General features: G+C 48.6%; 2 protein-coding genes across 2 annotated transcripts in view; one reads left to right on the forward strand and one right to left on the reverse strand.

Moving 5' to 3' along the window:
- Positions 1 to 15,665, reverse strand: part of LOC129075145 (coactosin-like protein) — a 41,161-nt gene extending 25,496 nt beyond the window's left edge. The window contains exons 1-2 of the mRNA XM_054579111.1: positions 15,387 to 15,665; positions 15,050 to 15,132 (exon numbers count right to left, since the gene is read on the reverse strand). Of these exons, the coding sequence (XP_054435086.1) occupies positions 15,050 to 15,132; positions 15,387 to 15,463 (160 nt within the window). The 5' untranslated portion in view covers positions 15,464 to 15,665. The remainder of the gene's footprint in view (positions 1 to 15,049; positions 15,133 to 15,386) is intronic.
- Positions 15,666 to 15,781: 116 nt separating this feature from the next.
- LOC129075146 (coactosin-like protein) overlaps positions 15,782 to 20,213 on the forward strand; it is a 41,119-nt gene continuing 36,687 nt past the window's right edge. The window contains exons 1-2 of the mRNA XM_054579112.1: positions 15,782 to 16,060; positions 16,314 to 16,396. Of these exons, the coding sequence (XP_054435087.1) occupies positions 15,984 to 16,060; positions 16,314 to 16,396 (160 nt within the window). The 5' untranslated portion in view covers positions 15,782 to 15,983. The remainder of the gene's footprint in view (positions 16,061 to 16,313; positions 16,397 to 20,213) is intronic.

The raw sequence follows: 20,213 nt of genomic DNA on the forward strand, positions 1-20,213 counted from the left end.
AAAAATATATATATAAAACCAACCTCCTTCCTGGATTTTAAAGGTATGGCACCCACCTGCAGAGAACAGGTGTGAACAGACCTACACAGATGAGCAGATGTGGTCAGACAGGTAACAAATAACCGGTCTGGACAATTTTGTCCATTAAAAAAAAGCATGTGGAAAGGTCAGACCAACAACATGGTATTCATAGAATTGCAAAGTCTGCATTTGGGGCGGGGTGGCTCTTTACCTTTCACGCTCGCATCACCAAGTGTGATACCCAGAGGAGCAAAGCACACTCTAAACCTTAGCAGCCTGAGGGAACCACGGGACCAGGTTCTTGTCCAGCTGCCTCTTTCCTCTCAGATCCCCAGGTCTCTGGGCTGGAGGAGGGCTTCTCCGTCTCTATTTCAGAGCCCCTGAGTGGTGGGGAGGGACACAGACAGCTTTCCATCTCCCTGGCTGTTAACCACATTTCCCAGCCCTTGAGTTTGCCCACGCATTTACAGCTGACTCATCTTACTCTATTGATTCACTTATTTATTAACCCACATTAATATCCAACACTGAATCTCTGCTTTTCTTCTTTTTATTATTTATTGATTTGAGAGAGGGAGAAACACTGATTTCTTGTTCCACTTATTCATGCCTTCATTAATTCTTGTATGTGCCCTAACTGGGGATCGAACCCACCACCTTGGTGTATTGGGACAATGCTCTAACAACTCAGCTACTTGGCCAGGGCCCTCCACTTTTCTTTAAGTACTCGTTTCTGATGCAGGGGATGAAGGCAATGAAAGCTCGTCTCATTACCAGCTCTGTGCCCGGCTGGACTGGCAAGATGAAAGCACAGCCAAGGGTACTGTGCCGTGTCTGGATGTCAGTCCTCATCAGAAACAGTAGATAGCGTAAGGCCCTCAGAACTAGACACGTAGTAAAAAAACGCTAGGCAGTGATGATGGCAAGGACAACGGTAACTATTATGGGCAAATGGAGACAGCAGGTAAAGTGAGACATGCAATCAAGTCCACGCAGAGCATGCAGGGTAAGAAGGCAGGACGGTTGGAGAGTAGGCAGGTCTGAAGTGGTGGAGAAAGAACTAAAAATGATGACCTAGGAAAAAACTGCAAAAAGGACAAAGGTGAAATTCGAGAAGGTCATAGAATCTAAGTAGTGGGAACGATACGCATGCCGCTCAATAACATCCAGAGCGCTCGCCATGGCCTGAGAGGCCGCCCGCCCGGGCTCTGGGTCCTGCCCCCCCCCCCGCCCCGCCCCCCGCCCCCAACCCCACTTCCCGGCACACCTGGTATCACAGGCCTTCTCGACTTCTGCCCTCCGGCTCGCCCCTTCTCTTTTTCACATTTTAAAAATTGAGATTTTATTTACATACTATAAAATTCACTCCTCTTGCAAATTATACCCTTTAAGTGCATGACTGATTGGTTTTCAGTACACTCACAAGGCTGTGCAACGCTCGTCGCTGCCTAGTCCCAGAACACCTCATTACCCCCAAATGCGACCTCGCGCCCATTAGGTGCCACTCCTCGTCTCCTGTCCCCACCTCTGGCAACTGCTAATCTGCTTTGTATCTCCATGGATTTGCTTGTTCTGGAAACTTCAAGTAAATGGAATCATACATCGTGTGACCTTTCTCGTCTGGCTCCTTTCACTAAGCATGATGGCTTGGAGGTCCACCCATGTTGTAGTATGAATCAATACCGCACTCCTTTTTATGGCTGAATAATATTCCACTGTGAGGAGAGACCACGTTTTGTTTATTCATTCATCAGTTGATAGACATTTGGGTGGTTTCTATTTTGGGGCTATCGTGAATAATGCTGCTGTGAGCGTTCATGTGCAAGTTTTTGTGTGGGCGCGTGTTTTCGTTTCTCTTGGGTATGTATACTAAGGAATAGAATTACCTTTTCAGAAACTGACTTGCCACAGCGGCTGTACCGTTTTCCATCCCCACCAGAGGTTCCTGTTCTCTGCATCCTCACCAGCGCCTGTTATTACAGTCTCCTAGTATGTTTGACATGATGTCTCATTGGGAATCGATTGTCATCTCCCTATTACTCATGATGCTGAGTGTGTTTTCATGTGTTTATTGGCAATTTATATATCTTCTTTGGGGAAAAATCCACTCAAATCCCTTGCCCATTTCTTAAATTGGGTTGCTGTCTTATTATTGTGGGGCTGGAAGACCTCTTTATATATTCTGGACACTAGACCTTTGTCATATATATGACTTGAGGGTTTTGCTAGGCCCACTCCTCACCCAGATACCTGTGTGTTTGGGTCCTTCTCATTCAGGTCTCTCCTTGGTGTCACCTCCTATTTCTCCCCAGACCAGTCTTGCTAACAGTGGCTTCCCTGCAGTCTGTCTGTAGCTCATTGCTTCATTTTATTTTCTTTATAATCCTCATCTCCTGAAATGATCTTACTTGCTAGCTTGTCTATTATCTATCCCTGCACTTCCCAAAGAATATAAACTTAGATCCCTCACTCCCCAGGACCCAGAGTCCCTGGCACATAGTAGGTCCTCATTTTAAATTTGTTGGATGAATGAGTAATTACAAATCGCCAAAGAAAAGAGTAAGTTACTTTCCTGGAATAAGACACATGGCAGAAGGTTTTGTCAAATCAGGAACAGAGCAAGTGGCATCCAGTTCAGGGCCACAAGAGCACAGAGAGAGAACACAGGCCCTCCTCTGTCAGGCAGGGGCCAGGGGACGGGGCACCGCGGCTCACACAGGGGCTGACTCTTCTCCCTCCTCCCCAGAAGCCCCAGCGTGACCCAGAGGGCCCCCTGGCCTGCCCTCGGCAGCAGCTTCCTTCATCTGCAAACCATGAACAATATCCTCCATTCTATAGCCAGTGTAGAGTTATAGCCAAAAAGAGAAGAAAACTACTTCCGGGTCAGATTAGCTGACTCCAAGGGACTTCTTTTAGAAGAAAGTAGTGAAGTCAGACTTTTACACTGGGAAGGATAAAGGCATTTGAATTACAGCGTTGCTCCCCAGAGACCATCCCAGGGTTTCCACTTCAACAAAGGCAGAAAAATTACCTCTGAGCTGTGTATTCCCACTAATGTGACACCAGCCAGAGGCACAGGCCTAGGGCTGTCCCTAAGCGGTCAAGAAAAGAGCTTGTAGGAAGTTGTTAGGAGAGTAGATTTTAACAATTTTTATCTCAAGAAGAAAGTTTTTCTTCTCTTTTTATTGTATCTATAGCACATGATGAATGTTAGCTGAGCCTATTGTGGTAGTCATTTCACAATACTACATGAAAATTAAACCATCATGCTATGCCATAAACTTATACAATGATGTATGTCAATTATTTCTCAATAAAACTGGAAAAAGAGAAAAAAAGAGCTTGCCTTGGTTTTCCCTCCTTGTTTCAAAACAATTTCAGCTGCAAGGGTCAGAAAGCAGCAGGGTATCAGGACTGGTGGTCAGGAATGTAGGCACTAGGCGAGGAACACAGCTCGGACCCTGTGCCACACTGGGCCAGTGCCTTCACGTCTCTGAGCCTCAATTTTCCCATCTATGAAATGGGAATAATAACAAGACCTACTACACCAGGTCACAGTGCAGATTAAATGAAATCACGAGTAGATAGATGACTGTAGCTGGCAAACCATTGGCCCCAAACAGATCTACATCCTAATCTCCAGAACCCGTGACCATGTGACCTGGCATGGCAAAAGGGACTTTGGAGATGTAATTAAGTTAATGATCTCAACATGGAGAGATGACCCTGGATGACCTAAGCAGACCCACAAGCATCCTTAAAGGGAGAAAAAGGAGGGTAGGAGAATCAGAACCACAGAGATGGTGTGATGAGAAGGACTCAACCTGCCGTGCTGACCTGGACGACGGAGCCATAAGCCAAGGGTTGCGGGTGGCCTCTAGCAGCTGAAAGAGGCAAGGAAACGGATTCTCCCCACAAGCCTCTGGAAGGAACCCTACTGACACCTTGATTTTAGCCCTGCAAAACTGATGTGGGATTTCTGATCTCCCAAACTCTAAGATGATAAAATTATGTTGTTTTAAGCCACTAAGTTTGTGAAAATTTGTTACAGCAGCCATGGGAAACTCATACAATGACCTCAGCACAGTGCCTGACACATTAAAGGTTCAGTGCTCACCATTATTTTTTAAAGTATTATTAGCTATTACTGGCAAAGAAGATTACATAAATGCATAGAAGATAAAATAAGTGCACAAGAAAAAAAATGAGAGAGATGGCCATAAACTAAGTCCAGAACTAAAACAGGATTTACAGCAGGTTAATTTCAAAATGCACTGACGAAATAAAATACAAAATGCTGAAGTAATGGTGCCTTCCGACACCAGCCTCTGGGGTCCTGTCCCTGCTGTGGCCGTTGAGATCAATCTGAAAAGCCAAATCCACACAATTAAATTGGTAAGGAAGGCAACCATGCACTGGCTCTGAGTAGGAGACCCGGGCCAGAGGCCAGTGGGGACAGGGACATCAGCCAGGGAGCCTAGGTGCCTGCATCAGTGGACTGGCATTCACTCCATTCATCAACTCAACAAACCTCTGGGGAGAATGCCAGGTGCTGCTCTAGGTACTGACAGTGCAGCAGAGAACCAAACATACCAGGATCCTGCCATCACCCTCACCCCAGGAGCTCACTCCAGCAGGAAGACAGATGACGAACAGATACGTGAATGCTCACGTGTATATAGCCCGAGAAATTGGAAAGTGCTACAGCCCATGACTTGGGCCCACACAAAGGAGCAACACACCCACTGGGCAAAAAGAGACTGGGATTGGCTAACAATGAGAGGTGGGGATTCTCCGCTAAGGATACCGACACCAGAATGACAACGTCCTTCCTTCCAGGACCTCGCCATGGAATTGAAGAAACAGATAAGCATACAACCACTGTGCGATGTGGTGGCATCACAAAGCCAAGGAAGGCATCTGAGCAGAAGGGACATTTACACAGGACTTTGACGGATATATAGAAGTTCTCCAGGAAGGCAAAATGGATGACGACAGTGCAGGAAGACCATCCACAAGTTATAAAAAAGGGGAGGGACCCTGGCCAGATGGCTCAGTTGGCTGGAGCACTGTCCCATACACCAAAAGGTGGAAGGTTCAATTCCTGGTCAGGGTATATACCTAGATCACAGGTTGGACACCCGGTGGAGGCATGTACAGGAGACAACCAATCAATATTTCTCTCTCACATCGATGTTTCTCTCTCTCTCCCCGACTTCCTCTCTCTCTCAAATCAACAGACATATCCTTGGGTGAGGATAAAAAAAGGCAGGGGTGGGGGACAGGGAGCAGCACAGGACAGGGGTAAAGCTGGGTATCTCAGACAGATCTGGGGGCAGAGTCCAGTTTTCCACTTACTGTGCCATCTCAAGGAAGTGACTTTTGACTCTCCAGGGAAATCATCAGCTTCCTCATCAGTAAAATAGGGATAACTCTTACTTACGGGTATCATTACACTATTCCATCCATCTCCTTCATGGATGAGAAAAATATTAGAGGTAATACATGCATTGCATCCCCATAATGCCTTGCATTTGGTCATCCATGACGTCAGAATCTTAGGTGCTGCGGATGTGCTTTCGTAGGGGGCAGAGTGTGCCTGATGATCATCTTTTGGGAAAATTTCCCCAGGTGTACTGGAACTGATCTCCAAAGGAGGACATAGCCAAGAGACCAAAGAAAGAGGCTGACAACTCCAGAATTAATGAAAGAGAACTTACAGACAACTTGGGCAGCAAGATGGTGGATCTCCGCCACCCAAAAGAGGACAGGGACTTGATATACAGAGCCTCCAGGAACACAGATGGCTTGTAGCCAATAGGCACATTCTTGTTAATAACTGTATATTCTGCCCTGGCTGGTATGGCTCAGTAGATTGAGGGCCGGCCTGCAAACAAAAGGGTCGCTGGTTTAATTCCCAGTCTAGGGCCCATGCCTGGCTTGTGGGCCAGGGCCCCAGCGGGGAGTGAACGAGAGGCACCAAACGCTGAGGTTTCTCTCCCTCCCTTTCTCCCTCCTTTGCCTGTTCTAAAAATAAATAAGTAAAATCTTTTTTAAAAAGTGGAAAGTATCACCAAAAAAAACCCCTGAATATTCCAAAGCCCACCCCTCCTGAGATGACCTGCAAGTCAATGAAAAAAAACTTACTTCTTAAAATGGCATTGGTCACACAGAGCACTAGAAACCATTTTTGCCCAATAGCATCCTGCCATAAGGGGCTTCCATGTCATCTCAAAGCATTTGGGCCTTATGGACAAAAGCTACAAAAGGTTCTTAAGGGGAGAGAAGTTGATGCAACCTGAAGTATAGTTTAGAAAGTCACCGGAGGCCTCGACTGCATGTTCACTGGAGTCAGGGAAAGTGCCCAACTCAGCGTTCAGCAAAGGGTTCGGCACACAGTAGGCACTCAACAAATGTCCTGGAGAAGGAAACACCATGAACCAGGGTGGAGCCCTAGGAAACACCTACACTTATGGAGCAGGAAGGGAAAAGGAGAACCAGCAAAAGGAAGTGAGAGAGAGATGAGGGAGGTAGAGGGAAGACAAAGGGAGCTCTGCAGGGCAGAAGTGGGGGGAGGAAATTATAGTTTCAGTCAGTACAGGTCACTGACAAATGCCTGAGAGGGGTAAAGTAGAATAAAGACAAAGAGACGGCCGTTACATTTAGCAACAAGAAGATAACCAGAGACCTATTCATGGGGTTCCAGGCTCTGGGTGTGGGGTTACATCAAAATACAATGTCCGTCACAAATAGCACCCCTTTCTTATGACAAAATCTTCTATTACAGAATCATAAGCACGTAATTCTGTAACATAACACTCAAGTACACCATATGACATTTCAGGTCAAATGTTCAAATTAAAACTATAAATTATTACACCCATATTATTACCCTACCAACCACATTCAAGCAGGCCTTACTTCTGTCGGACCCTGTATAAGGAGGTAAAGAAAGGAGGGGAGGTAAGCAGATGGACATAATATTTATACAACCCACAAGCAATACTTTCAAAATGTTTGTGTCAACTCCTAGATTTTCAAGGATCAAAAACACAATTTAATTAAACTGACTGAACACTTTTTCTGAACAAGGGACACCCTACTTACCAGGATGATAGACATCTAGCAACCTTCCCATGGCATATGTGGACACAAACTCAAAAGCAAGCGCAAATATCACCCAGAGGCAACCCAAAAAAGAGCTGTCACAAGCCCCTGCACCTTATGACACAAGCCATGCAATGTGGCTCAGAACCTCTCAGGAAGAGGTGAGTGGAAAAGAAGGCAGTGGAAGACAGAAAACTATGAAGGCAATGGCTCAATAGTCCTCCAGGGTTCTACTTAAAAGTCATAATCCCACATTGTCCCCATAACAAAGCCAGTCCTCAATCAATGTTTTTAAATGCATGACTGACAGACTACCTCACACTTTACAATGTCCAAAGCACTGCCACAAGATTTAAAGCTTTCTTTTGACTTCATATTCCCTTAGACTCATAAGATGATGTCTCCCCTTCCCCTCTCACTCAAATTTCGGAAATCCATATGTGTATGTGAAGCCAGGGGGAAAAAAATCCAAGTGCAGAACAGCATGACACACAGGCTGCCAACTGTACGTGTGTTGTACAGCTGTACAGGCAGAGCCATAGAGAGCAAGTGTATCTGCCTCAGAGCATGGAATCCCATCCTCTTCTTTCAGTAACAGCAAAGATTCTCAACTTGACCAAATGCTCGTCAGGCTCTTCCAAGCGTTTTCAACAGGTTCCAACTTGCGGACTTGTATATTTGTGTTCATCTCTGCATTATCTGATTTTAGCAAAAATCCTCCTAAACTCAGTTTAGCCAGAATCCTCCATATTCCATATCTGATCAATCACCCCTGATATCTGAGCATATTCCTCATTCTCCACCATCCCCTGGATTTCTGATCACCCTGGCCTGCCTTCAGCAAGAATCTTGTTAGGTTGGTTCATTTAGCCAGAATACCCCTTACCCTTGATGCTTCCTCTTGGTAATTTTCCATTTAGTGACCTCCCCCGTCCCTGGTCCTTGAGTATAAATTCCCACCTTTCCTTGATTTATTCAGACTTGAGCCCAATTTTTCTCCCCACAGCAAAACCTCATTGCAGTGGCCCCTACACCTATCACAACAGTCCCCTGAATCAAGGCCACCTTACCATTCCTTAACAAGTGTCAGAATAAGTAATATTTTCTTTAACAGTAAACACACCCCCATCCTTAGGAACCATTCCACTGCCGCTCTCAGTACCTGGTAAGGCTGACCCCATCCTAAAAGGGAATCGCCCGGGGCCCAAGTTAATGGATTTTGTCACTCTCCCTGATGTAGAATAGACCAGAGAAGGGGGCTGTGTAAGAGAAGAGAGTGCACAGTCAAGGAGGGACTCTCTTGATCCCTCTCTTAAACATCTGTCAAGTGGCCGAGCAACCTCTCCTGACATAACTTCCGTGAGGGGGGGCCTCACTACCTGCAGGGACAGCCCCTTCTAACTTGAGGACAGTTCTCCCTCATGTGAACCCAAAATCTATCCCTGAAATATCTACTATTTGGTTCTCTTCTCCCACACTGGGTTGAGGAAGTCCATGTCTTTCAAATGACAGTCCTTCAAACATCTGAAGGCAACCCTGTGTCCCCCTGAGGTATCACTCCTGCAGGTTAAATACACCCAATTTCCTCAGTCAATTCTCACGTGAAAGGCTTTGAATTCCTTGCTCAACCTGGATTCTCCTCTCTTAGCCTGTTACCAGCTGCCTACCCTGGGGACTATGGCCAGGACTCGTCTAGATGGAAATGATAAAGAACTCAGTCAAGCTGGCTTAAGGAAAAAAATTCAGTCGGCTCAAAAATTTTCAAACAGCTGGATCCAAGAGTTTAAGCCACGTCATCTGGTGTCCATTCCCCATCTTTGGCTCTGTTCCTGACTTCTCAGATAGGTTCTCTCTCCAAATGGTAGATGGGTCCTATAAGTACCAAGCCTTCATTATGCTTAGAGGTCTTAATCCCAGAGAAAGATAGATTTTTTTTTTCTAAACAGTTCTATCCAAAGGTGAATCTGATTGACTTGACTCGAGTCACATGGGCCCAACCCTGAACCAATCAGTTAACAGAGGGGATAACTTACTCTGATTGGCCAGGTCTGGGTCATGTGCCCTCCCAGGCGGGAGGGGCAGAGTCAGACCCACTGGAAATACATTGGCTGAGCAGGATTATTGTGAAATAGGAGGGAGAAGTTTCCCCCAAAAGATGGGATGCTGAACAGATGAAAACATCAAACTCCACTCCTCTCTGAGAGTGACGTTTTGAGCTGAACACTCCAGGTTTACCAGAGCATCATGGGAATATCATCTGCACCCAGACCACCATCTAGCCAACATCATAGGGCATCTACCCCAAATAAAGCTTCATGCTGACACTGCCCTCCATGAATGCACCTTTTCTGGTAACCACCCCACACATCAAGTTTATTTCAACTTACTCATTGAAGCGCAGCACCTTCTTGGAAGGTGTTAACAATAGCCACATTTAATGAGCACTGACCCTATACCAGGAACTGTCCTACAAGCTTTATATGTAGCATGTCAATTTATTCTCAAAATAGCCCCAGGCATTATTTGCAGTCATTATCCCCATCTTCCAGACATGGAAACAGAGGATCTGGGAGATTTGCCTAAGGTCACACAGCACAGCAAGGGTACAAGTCAAGGCAAGACACCCTGGCTCCACCACTGACGCTCACAGCCAATCAGTTCTAAAATTTGCATCAAGAGAAAACTGGATTCATTCCCAGATGCCTGGATTCTTTCCAAAATAAAACTGCTTACAACAGAGTAACTTGGGGCCCATCAATAAAGGAACAGTTAAACAATGTTACATTTATATGAGAGAACAGCCCCTTTAAAGGCTGGGTGATGATAATAAAGCATCAGCTCCATGAGGGCAGGGGCGTTCTCTGCTTCTGTACTTATTTCCAGTGCCTATAAACAGTACCCTGCAGAGGAGCCCACCAGCCCTGTCCACTGGAGGGAAGGAGATAAGAAGTAGGGGAGAGAAGGGAAGAAGAGAATGGATTAAGGAATGAGCAAACAAGCGAACAAGTTTCACATGGTAAAACTATGAATATATCTGAACTATATCTGAGTTTTTGTACTCTTTTTGGTCTTGGTGTCTGAATATTCTACAAGGAGCAGGTATTACATGTAAGGTGAAAAAACAGAACACGATTTCATAGATAGCCCAAGCCACTGTCTCATCACACATGCGTGATCTGAAAGCCCTTTCTGCATCAATCAGAGAGATCATGTGTCCAGTCAGTCTGGTAAATGGCTCCTTTCCTGAGACCTTTGTCAGCTGAGCCTGGCTCCTCCTGCCCCCCAGTAGCTCTGTCAGAGGAACTAGAGACCCTCCAGCAGCTTTACCCATTTCCTCCCCATCAGCTCTTCACCCTCCCACCTTTTTGGTGCTCTCACACCACATACACTACTTCAACATTGATTAAATTCCACCAGTAAGATAATAACCATAGTAATTAATATTTATGGAGCACTAACTATGTCCTGGGTACCACAGAATTGCTTCCTTACTCCTCCTAATGACCACATCATAGCAGAAGGGATGTCCAGGAGGGTAACTCGCCTGCTCCAGGTCACATGACTTGCAAGTATTAGAAGCCAGACCGTCCAATGCAGCCCAAACCTTTAATCACTATGCTAACCACCTTTCACCGTGCACTAAGCACCTACTGCATGTGGACTGGGGTCAAATGTTCAATGCGTGCCCAAATGGGGCCTGATGCCTGCTGTATGCCAGCCTAGGGTTGAGTGCCTACTGTGTGCTGAGCTGGGGCACGCAGAACAGAAAGCACAGTGTCGTCGTAAGTGCTATATGAGTAAAATCAGTGACACAGAGTGACAGTAACGATAGTCAATGTACATCAGGGGCCTGTGCTCTCATTTTAGATGTAATATTTCTAACCCTCCCTGTCACCTTTGGAGATAGGGACTGTCAGGATCCCAGTTTTACAGACCAGAAAACTGAGATGCAGAAGAAGGGATGTCCTTGCCCAAGGCCACACAGCAACTGAGAGGCAGAGCTGGGATGTGAATCTAGAGTTTTTCTGATTCGGAAGTGTCCTGGCTGTTGAAATAAAACAGGGCTCACACTGGGCTGGGTGGGTGGCTGAATCCTATTCAGATGGGCTGAGCTAGAGAAGAGGAATTGCACCTGGAGGGAATCTCCAAAGTCGAAGTCCTGAAGGCTAGAGTATCAGTACCCGGCTGCAGGTGCACACAGAGGGTGTGGGGAGCTATTGGGCAGGAGATATGGGTGAAGAGAAACTGACTGGAATGCCAATCAGACGGCCTATGCTTTACATCAATGGGCAGAGGGGAGTCACAGAAGCGTCATGAGTAAAGGAGTGACTTGACTAGAGATGTGTGTTAGGAAGAGTTAATCCAGCAATGGGGAGAGCTGGGGGAGTAGAATGAATATAAGACAAGAAAGAACAAGGGCTGAGACTTTTGCAATAAAATGGTGGGGTGAAGGGCAATGGACTTGCTTTGTGTTTGCACCTCTTCTAGACGCAGTACGCACCCACTACCCTCCCCTCTCTTCCCTTAGGAAGCCACCCTCCCCCACTCTGTCTCCTGGTTTTGGGGTTGGGTGGGGCTGCCCCTGGAGACGGTGGGCACTGATGCAGGCCTAGCCAGCCAGAGTCGCAGGGGTTGGTTGAGGATGCGCACATGCACCCAGGCAGGCCAAGGAGAGTTTGTCTGGAGACTTCTGAAATCATTGGCGAAGGGGCTCTCTCTCCCCATCGGGATGGCCTGGAAGCAGGGGCGCCCGGTGGCCATCTGTGTCACCACCGCTCAGGGAGAACCCACCCTCCTGACTGCAAGAAGGGCATTAGAGGAGGAAGGCAGAGCTGGGAGAAGCATGTGAGGGGCCTTGAGTTTGGGCAGCCTCACCTGCAGCTAGCACTTCCCCTGGGCTTTCCAACCGCAGAAGCTACAGACTGGTTTTTTTTTTTCTTTAGGTAATCTGCATAGGGCTTCTCTCTCAGCCCCTGAAAAATCTCTGACCACCGCAGGGACTGAGGCATGGGGCAGAAGCAAGAGCAGAGGTGGCGATGGAGCAATTAGCGCAGCGCGGGCCAGGTGTGTCCACAGGCCAGAAGGGCCAGTGCAGGGCCAAAGAGGCAGAAAGAAACAGGAGAGCAGGGCCCAGCGACTTCTCAGATCAGCAGTCTTCCAGGAAAAAAGCTGCAATGGACAAGGAGAGGCCAGGCTGGGGGCTGAGGAGCGATGAGAGTGGGAGACTGGGCAGGCACATTCCATTCTGGAAACTGCTGGGTGGGAAAGGACAGAAGGAAGACAGCAGCCAGAGAGGAAGGAGAAGGAGAAGGAGGGTGTGTCAGAGAGATAATGACCCAGGAGGGACCGTGGGGAGAATGGGGGAGAGAGCCCAGGAAGAAACCTCCCACTCCTACCCCTACAGTCCCAGAGCAATGGACACGGAGTCCAGGTATGCTTATGCTTTCCAGACTTCCGCGTCCTTTGTGCACCTTGTGAGATGTTTGGAAACAGGAAGTCTAACTGGGGCCACAAAGAGCCCTCCCTGCATCACTCAAGAGGGTAAACATGTCTTTTGTAACTGCAAATGATCACACAAGCCCCAATCAGAACCTGCTGTACCACTTAGGAAGCCTCATGGCTTAGAGATGAGAATCTAAACCACTTCCTTAGATTGAAGAGGCCAAGAGCATAGGCCTTGGAGCCAGTTTAGCTGTGTGATCTCAGGCAAGTCACTTAACCTCTCTGGGCCGTGGTTCATACACCTGTAAAAGGGCAACAAATCTCAGTGACAAAGACACGGCATGCCAAGTGCAGCGACTGATATATAAAGTTCCTAGTTGATGTTCCGATTCCTTTGTCACTGGGTTATAAGGACACAGAAGTGGGAAGGAACAAGCTTCTCGAAGAGGAACAAGAGCAGACACAGCACCCATAACTCGCCTATACATTTGTCCAACAGATGGGTGAGGAAGGAAGGCAGCTTTCCAGCCAAAGCAGACAGAGCCTTCAGATCCCATGGTCCATTCATAAGATCAACAAGCAGCAGGGAAAGCATTTTTAGTTCCCCCGCCAGACACTCCCCACTCCCATCCCTGTGCTTGGGGGAAGGGCCAGAATAGAAAACCACAAAGCCCAAGGGAGGAAGGAAGTGTTCTCTGACCCAAGCAAGCCTTTCCAGCTTTGCAGGCCCACCGGCCAGGAGCATCTGTTAGGAATCTATTAACCGGATGATCTATCTTCCCCAGGTCACCTTCTCCTACTTGGTGGAGGGAACAATAGCTTCAGGGGTGGAACCCAGTCTGATCGGGGGTGGGGAGATGGATGGCCAGCAGGAGGAAAGAAATTGCTAGTTTACTGTCCTCAAGTTCAGGGTGGAAGGAGACAAAGCTTCAGAGGCAGCAAGGCAAAAAATACTGCTGAATCTCCAAGTTGTGCACAAAATATGGAGGAAGTCAAGAGTTTGCACTTATTTTACTTGCAAAAGCATTCACCACGGTGATGGAAGGATGGAAGCCCTGAGTCAGGGGCCTGGGTCCAAGTACTGACCCCACCAACTCTCCACAAGAGGCCCTGTGCGCCTTATGAAATGTGAGTTTTAAGGGCACTTTATGTGATGGGTATTTTAAACCAACTCTTTACAAAAGCAATGAGGGAGTGTCTAGAGGCAGCTCTCAGGTAGACATTTTAGTTGGAAAAGCATTTTTTTAAATACCTAGTACCACCCAGCCCATAGCATATACTTCATAAATATTATTTGAATTAGACTAAATGCAAAATACCGTTTGATTAAGGAAGCAGTTAAGGAAAGGAGCAGTCATGTGATGCTTGGCACAATTTTGTAATTTTATTTATTTCACAAAGAACCATGTAATTTGTATGGACACGGTCCTGAGCATTTAGCACACATTGACTGACTCGTAACAGCCCTCCAAGATTACAGGTGAGAAAACCAAGGCACTGAGAGGTGAAGTAACTTGCCCCAAGCCACAAAGCTAGAAAATGGCCACTTGGAGATTCAAACCCACCCACGAGGCTGGCTCAGAGTCCCCACCCAAACCTTCGGGCTACACTGTCTGTCTGAATACCTCTGTTTCCAAGCTAGAGATCAGAGGCCAGAGAGAGCCCCCTCTCCAAACTCAGCTTTCAAAGGTCCTATCACCAGTAATGCTGTGCCTTTGCCTCTGTTGAGGCGTGTATGGTTATACACACCATGAGTTTTTTTCCTTTTAATGGTTCAACACACACCAGGAAAATGCACAAAGTTTAACAATCTTAAGTATTTTGCTTAATGATTTCTTACATATGTGCACACTTGTGTAACCCCATCCCAGATCGAAATGCAGGACCTTTCCACCCCCTACCCCAGCCTTCCATGTGCTCCTGCCGTGTCAGTGGCTGTCTACCCAAAATATGACCACTATTCTGACTTTTCACACCACAGGCTAGCATTGCCTTTTCTACAATTTCACACAAATGGGATCACATGGGGTGTATTCTTTCAAACCTGGCTCTATATTTTTCAAATAATGAAAAACTGACAATGATTATGGTTGAAAGGAGGATGCAGCTGATAATTTGTTTCTCTTGCAGTAAGCTCCAGGATTGTTTTTATTTTGGCTCACTGACAGACCAAAAGGGAGGAAGGTGGGAGGACTGAACACTGGCATTTGGAACCTTGTGAGTTGACTGTGGAAAAACCAGTGATCCGCGGGGGGCAAAGGAGCTGTCCCGCCTGGAAAGGGCAATGAGGAACAAGAAGCCAGGAAGTCACCTCTGGTTGCTCTGAATGTCCAAGAGGGAGAAGGCTTTATGTAGCTTTAAAATGCTCAAAACTGGTTCCTCCAGCGCTAGGGGCACCAAAGGTGGCCACAGACTCCTCCGCAAGAGGTAGACAATTTCCCAAAAGATCAGCAGTTCCCCCAAAAGGTACGTCTCCTACCTGTGCACTGTTGGATGAAGTCCTGATATTCCTCTCCCTGCTCGCCGGGGACGATGGTGGAGCCGTCATATTTAAAAGTCACCCTTTGGATTGGGAGAAGAAAAAACACACACACACATCAGCGTTGGTAGCTGCATGGTGCCGAGCTTCCAGCAGGACAATCTAAAGATGCTCTGCCTGGGGAGAAGCCAGCTGGCTTTCCACGCTGTCCTGGGTTAAGGCTGCGGAAGACAGCACGGGATGACCCTTAATCCGTCCCGTCTGGAAGACGGCTCAGTGCACCAGCCCCTCTCGAGCTCGGGGAGCGGGGCCTGGAGAGCAATGGAAAGTTCCTCACCAGATGACGGCCGAGCTGTCGTCGCGCACCAGGTTGTACGCCTCCCGGCAAGCCTCTTTGTCGATCTTGGTGGCCATCGCCGCGGGGCCGCAGCGGGGACACTCTGCCCAGAGAAACTGTGAGCGCCCTGGGTCAGCCGCAGGGTTCGGAGAGCTGCGGGCTCGCGCGGAGAGCTGGCGAGAAACCGCGGCGGGCGACAGCGGCGGCTGTAGCGACACTGAGTGGCAAGCTCCAAGCTCCCAGCGCCCCGGAGGTTGCGAGTACGACCGAGCGCGCGCCTGGACCAAGGCCGCGCCGCACCGCTGACAGCTGCCCCGGCCGGCCCCCTCCGGACCAATGGTCGGAGGGGGCCGGGGCGGTGCAGCTGGGGGGCGGTGCGGCGCGGCCTTGGTCCAGGCGCGCGCTCGGTCGTACTCGCAACCTCCGGGGCGCTGGGAGCTTGGAGCTTGCCACTCAGTGTCGCTACAGCCGCCGCTGTCGCCCGCCGCGGTTTCTCGCCAGCTCTCCGCGCGAGCCCGCAGCTCTCCGAACCCTGCGGCTGACCCAGGGCGCTCACAGTTTCTCTGGGCAGAGTGTCCCCGCTGCGGCCCCGCGGCGATGGCCACCAAGATCGACAAAGAGGCTTGCCGGGAGGCGTACAACCTGGTGCGCGACGACAGCTCGGCCGTCATCTGGTGAGGAACTTTCCATTGCTCTCCAGGCCCCGCTCCCCGAGCTCGAGAGGGGCTGGTGCACTGAGCCGTCTTCCAGACGGGACGGATTAAGGGTCATCCCGTGCTGTCTTCCGCAGCCTTAACCCAGGACAGCGTGGAAAGCCAGCTGGCTTCTCCCCAGGCAGAGCATCTTTAGATTGTCCTGCTGGAAGCTCGGCACCATGCAGCTACCAACGCTGATGTGTGTGTGTGTTTTTCTTCTCCCAATCCAAAGGGTGACTTTTAAATATGACGGCTCCACCATCGTCCCCGGCGAGCAGGGAGAGGAATATCAGGACTTCATCCAACAGTGCACAGGTAGGAGACGTGCCTTTTGGGGGAACTGCTGATCTTTTGGGAAATTGTCTACCTCTTGCGGAGGAGTCTGTGGCCACCTTTGGTGCCCCTAGCGCTGGAGGAACCAGTTTTGAGCATTTTAAAGCTACATAAAGCCTTCTCCCTCCTGGACATTCAGAGCAACCAGAGGTGACTTCCTGGCTTCTTGTTCCTCATTGCCCTTTCCAGGCGGGACAGCTCCTTTGCCCCCCGCGGATCACTGGTTTTTCCACAGTCAACTCACAAGGTTCCAAATGCCAGTGTTCAGTCCTCCCACCTTCCTCCCTTTTGGTCTGTCAGTGAGCCAAAATAAAAACAATCCTGGAGCTTACTGCAAGAGAAACAAATTATCAGCTGCATCCTCCTTTCAACCATAATCATTGTCAGTTTTTCATTATTTGAAAAATATAGAGCCAGGTTTGAAAGAATACACCCCATGTGATCCCATTTGTGTGAAATTGTAGAAAAGGCAATGCTAGCCTATGGTGTGAAAAGTCAGAATAGTGGTCATATTTTGGGTAGACAGCCACTGACACGGCAGGAGCACATGGAAGGCTGGGGTAGGGGGTGGAAAGGTCCTGCATTTCGATCTGGGATGGGGTTACACAAGTGTGCACATATGTAAGAAATCATTAAGCAAAATACTTAAGATTGTTAAACTTTGTGCATTTTCCTGGTGTGTGTTGAACCATTAAAAGGAAAAAACTCATGGTGTGTATAACCATACACGCCTCAACAGAGGCAAAGGCACAGCATTACTGGTGATAGGACCTTTGAAAGCTGAGTTTGGAGAGGGGGCTCTCTCTGGCCTCTGATCTCTAGCTTGGAAACAGAGGTATTCAGACAGACAGTGTAGCCCGAAGGTTTGGGTGGGGACTCTGAGCCAGCCTCGTGGGTGGGTTTGAATCTCCAAGTGGCCATTTTCTAGCTTTGTGGCTTGGGGCAAGTTACTTCACCTCTCAGTGCCTTGGTTTTCTCACCTGTAATCTTGGAGGGCTGTTACGAGTCAGTCAATGTGTGCTAAATGCTCAGGACCGTGTCCATACAAATTACATGGTTCTTTGTGAAATAAATAAAATTACAAAATTGTGCCAAGCATCACATGACTGCTCCTTTCCTTAACTGCTTCCTTAATCAAACGGTATTTTGCATTTAGTCTAATTCAAATAATATTTATGAAGTATATGCTATGGGCTGGGTGGTACTAGGTATTTAAAAAAATGCTTTTCCAACTAAAATGTCTACCTGAGAGCTGCCTCTAGACACTCCCTCATTGCTTTTGTAAAGAGTTGGTTTAAAATACCCATCACATAAAGTGCCCTTAAAACTCACATTTCATAAGGCGCACAGGGCCTCTTGTGGAGAGTTGGTGGGGTCAGTACTTGGACCCAGGCCCCTGACTCAGGGCTTCCATCCTTCCATCACCGTGGTGAATGCTTTTACAAGTAAAATAAGTGCAAACTCTTGACTTCCTCCATATTTTGTGCACAACTTGGAGATTCAGCAGTATTTTTTGCCTTGCTGCCTCTGAAGCTTTGTCTCCTTCCACCCTGAACTTGAGGACAGTAAACTAGCAATTTCTTTCCTCCTGCTGGCCATCCATCTCCCCACCCCCGATCAGACTGGGTTCCACCCCTGAAGCTATTGTTCCCTCCACCAAGTAGGAGAAGGTGACCTGGGGAAGATAGATCATCCGGTTAATAGATTCCTAACAGATGCTCCTGGCCGGTGGGCCTGCAAAGCTGGAAAGGCTTGCTTGGGTCAGAGAACACTTCCTTCCTCCCTTGGGCTTTGTGGTTTTCTATTCTGGCCCTTCCCCCAAGCACAGGGATGGGAGTGGGGAGTGTCTGGCGGGGGAACTAAAAATGCTTTCCCTGCTGCTTGTTGATCTTATGAATGGACCATGGGATCTGAAGGCTCCGTCTGCTTTGGCTGGAAAGCTGCCTTCCTTCCTCACCCATCTGTTGGACAAATGTATAGGCGAGTTATGGGTGCTGTGTCTGCTCTTGTTCCTCTTCGAGAAGCTTGTTCCTTCCCACTTCTGTGTCCTTATAACCCAGTGACAAAGGAATCGGAACATCAACTAGGAACTTTATATATCAGTCGCTGCACTTGGCATGCCGTGTCTTTGTCACTGAGATTTGTTGCCCTTTTACAGGTGTATGAACCACGGCCCAGAGAGGTTAAGTGACTTGCCTGAGATCACACAGCCAAACTGGCTCCAAGGCCTATGCTCTTGGCCTCTTCAATCTAAGGAAGTGGTTTAGATTCTCATCTCTAAGCCATGAGGCTTCCTAAGTGGTACAGCAGGTTCTGATTGGGGCTTGTGTGATCATTTGCAGTTACAAAAGACATGTTTACCCTCTTGAGTGATGCAGGGAGGGCTCTTTGTGGCCCCAGTTAGACTTCCTGTTTCCAAACATCTCACAAGGTGCACAAAGGACGCGGAAGTCTGGAAAGCATAAGCATACCTGGACTCCGTGTCCATTGCTCTGGGACTGTAGGGGTAGGAGTGGGAGGTTTCTTCCTGGGCTCTCTCCCCCATTCTCCCCACGGTCCCTCCTGGGTCATTATCTCTCTGACACACCCTCCTTCTCCTTCTCCTTCCTCTCTGGCTGCTGTCTTCCTTCTGTCCTTTCCCACCCAGCAGTTTCCAGAATGGAATGTGCCTGCCCAGTCTCCCACTCTCATCGCTCCTCAGCCCCCAGCCTGGCCTCTCCTTGTCCATTGCAGCTTTTTTCCTGGAAGACTGCTGATCTAAGAAGTCGCTGGGCCCTGCTCTCCTGTTTCTTTCTGCCTCTTTGGCCCTGCACTGGCCCTTCTGGCCTGTGGACACACCTGGCCTGCGCTGCGCTAATTGCTCCATCGCCACCTCCGCTCTTGCTTCTGCCCCATGCCTCAGTCCCTGTGGTGGTCAGAGATTTTTCAGGGGCTGAGAGAGAAGCCCTATGCAGATTACCTAAAGAAAAAAAAAAACCAGTCTGTAGCTTCTGCGGTTGGAAAGCCCAGGGGAAGTGCTAGCTGCAGGTGAGGCTGCCCAAACTCAAGGCCCCTCACATGCTTCTCCCAGCTCTGCCTTCCTCCTCTAATGCCCTTCTTGCAGTCAGGAGGGTGGGTTCTCCCTGAGCGGTGGTGACACAGATGGCCACTGGGCGCCCCTGCTTCCAGGCCATCCCGATGGGGAGAGAGAGCCCCTCCACCAATGATTTCAGAAGTCTCCAGACAAACTCTCCTTGGCCTGCCTGGGTGCATGTGCGCATCCTCAACCAACCCCTGCGACTCTGGCTGGCTAGGCCTGCATCAGTGCCCACCGTCTCCAGGGGCAGCCCCACCCAACCCCAAAACCAGGAGACAGAGTGGGGGAGGGTGGCTTCCTAAGGGAAGAGAGGGGAGGGTAGTGGGTGCGTACTGCGTCTAGAAGAGGTGCAAACACAAAGCAAGTCCATTGCCCTTCACCCCACCATTTTATTGCAAAAGTCTCAGCCCTTGTTCTTTCTTGTCTTATATTCATTCTACTCCCCCAGCTCTCCCCATTGCTGGATTAACTCTTCCTAATACACATCTCTAGTCACGTCACTCCTTTACTCATGACGCTTCTGTGACTCCCCTCTGCCCATTGATGTAAAGCATAGGCCGTCTGATTGGCATTCCAGTCAGTTTCTCTTCACCCATATCTCCTGCCCAATAGCTCCCCACACCCTCTGTGTGCACCTGCAGCCGGGCACTGATACTCTAGCCTTCAGGACTTCGACTTTGGAGATTCCCTCCAGGTGCAATTCCTCTTCTCTAGCTCAGCCCA

This window comes from Pteronotus mesoamericanus, unplaced genomic scaffold (assembly GCF_021234165.1).
Source record: "Pteronotus mesoamericanus isolate MK-2021 breed Mesoamerican mustached bat unplaced genomic scaffold, CSHL_Meso_final contig_52, whole genome shotgun sequence".
Taxonomy (NCBI): domain Eukaryota; kingdom Metazoa; phylum Chordata; class Mammalia; order Chiroptera; family Mormoopidae; genus Pteronotus; species Pteronotus mesoamericanus.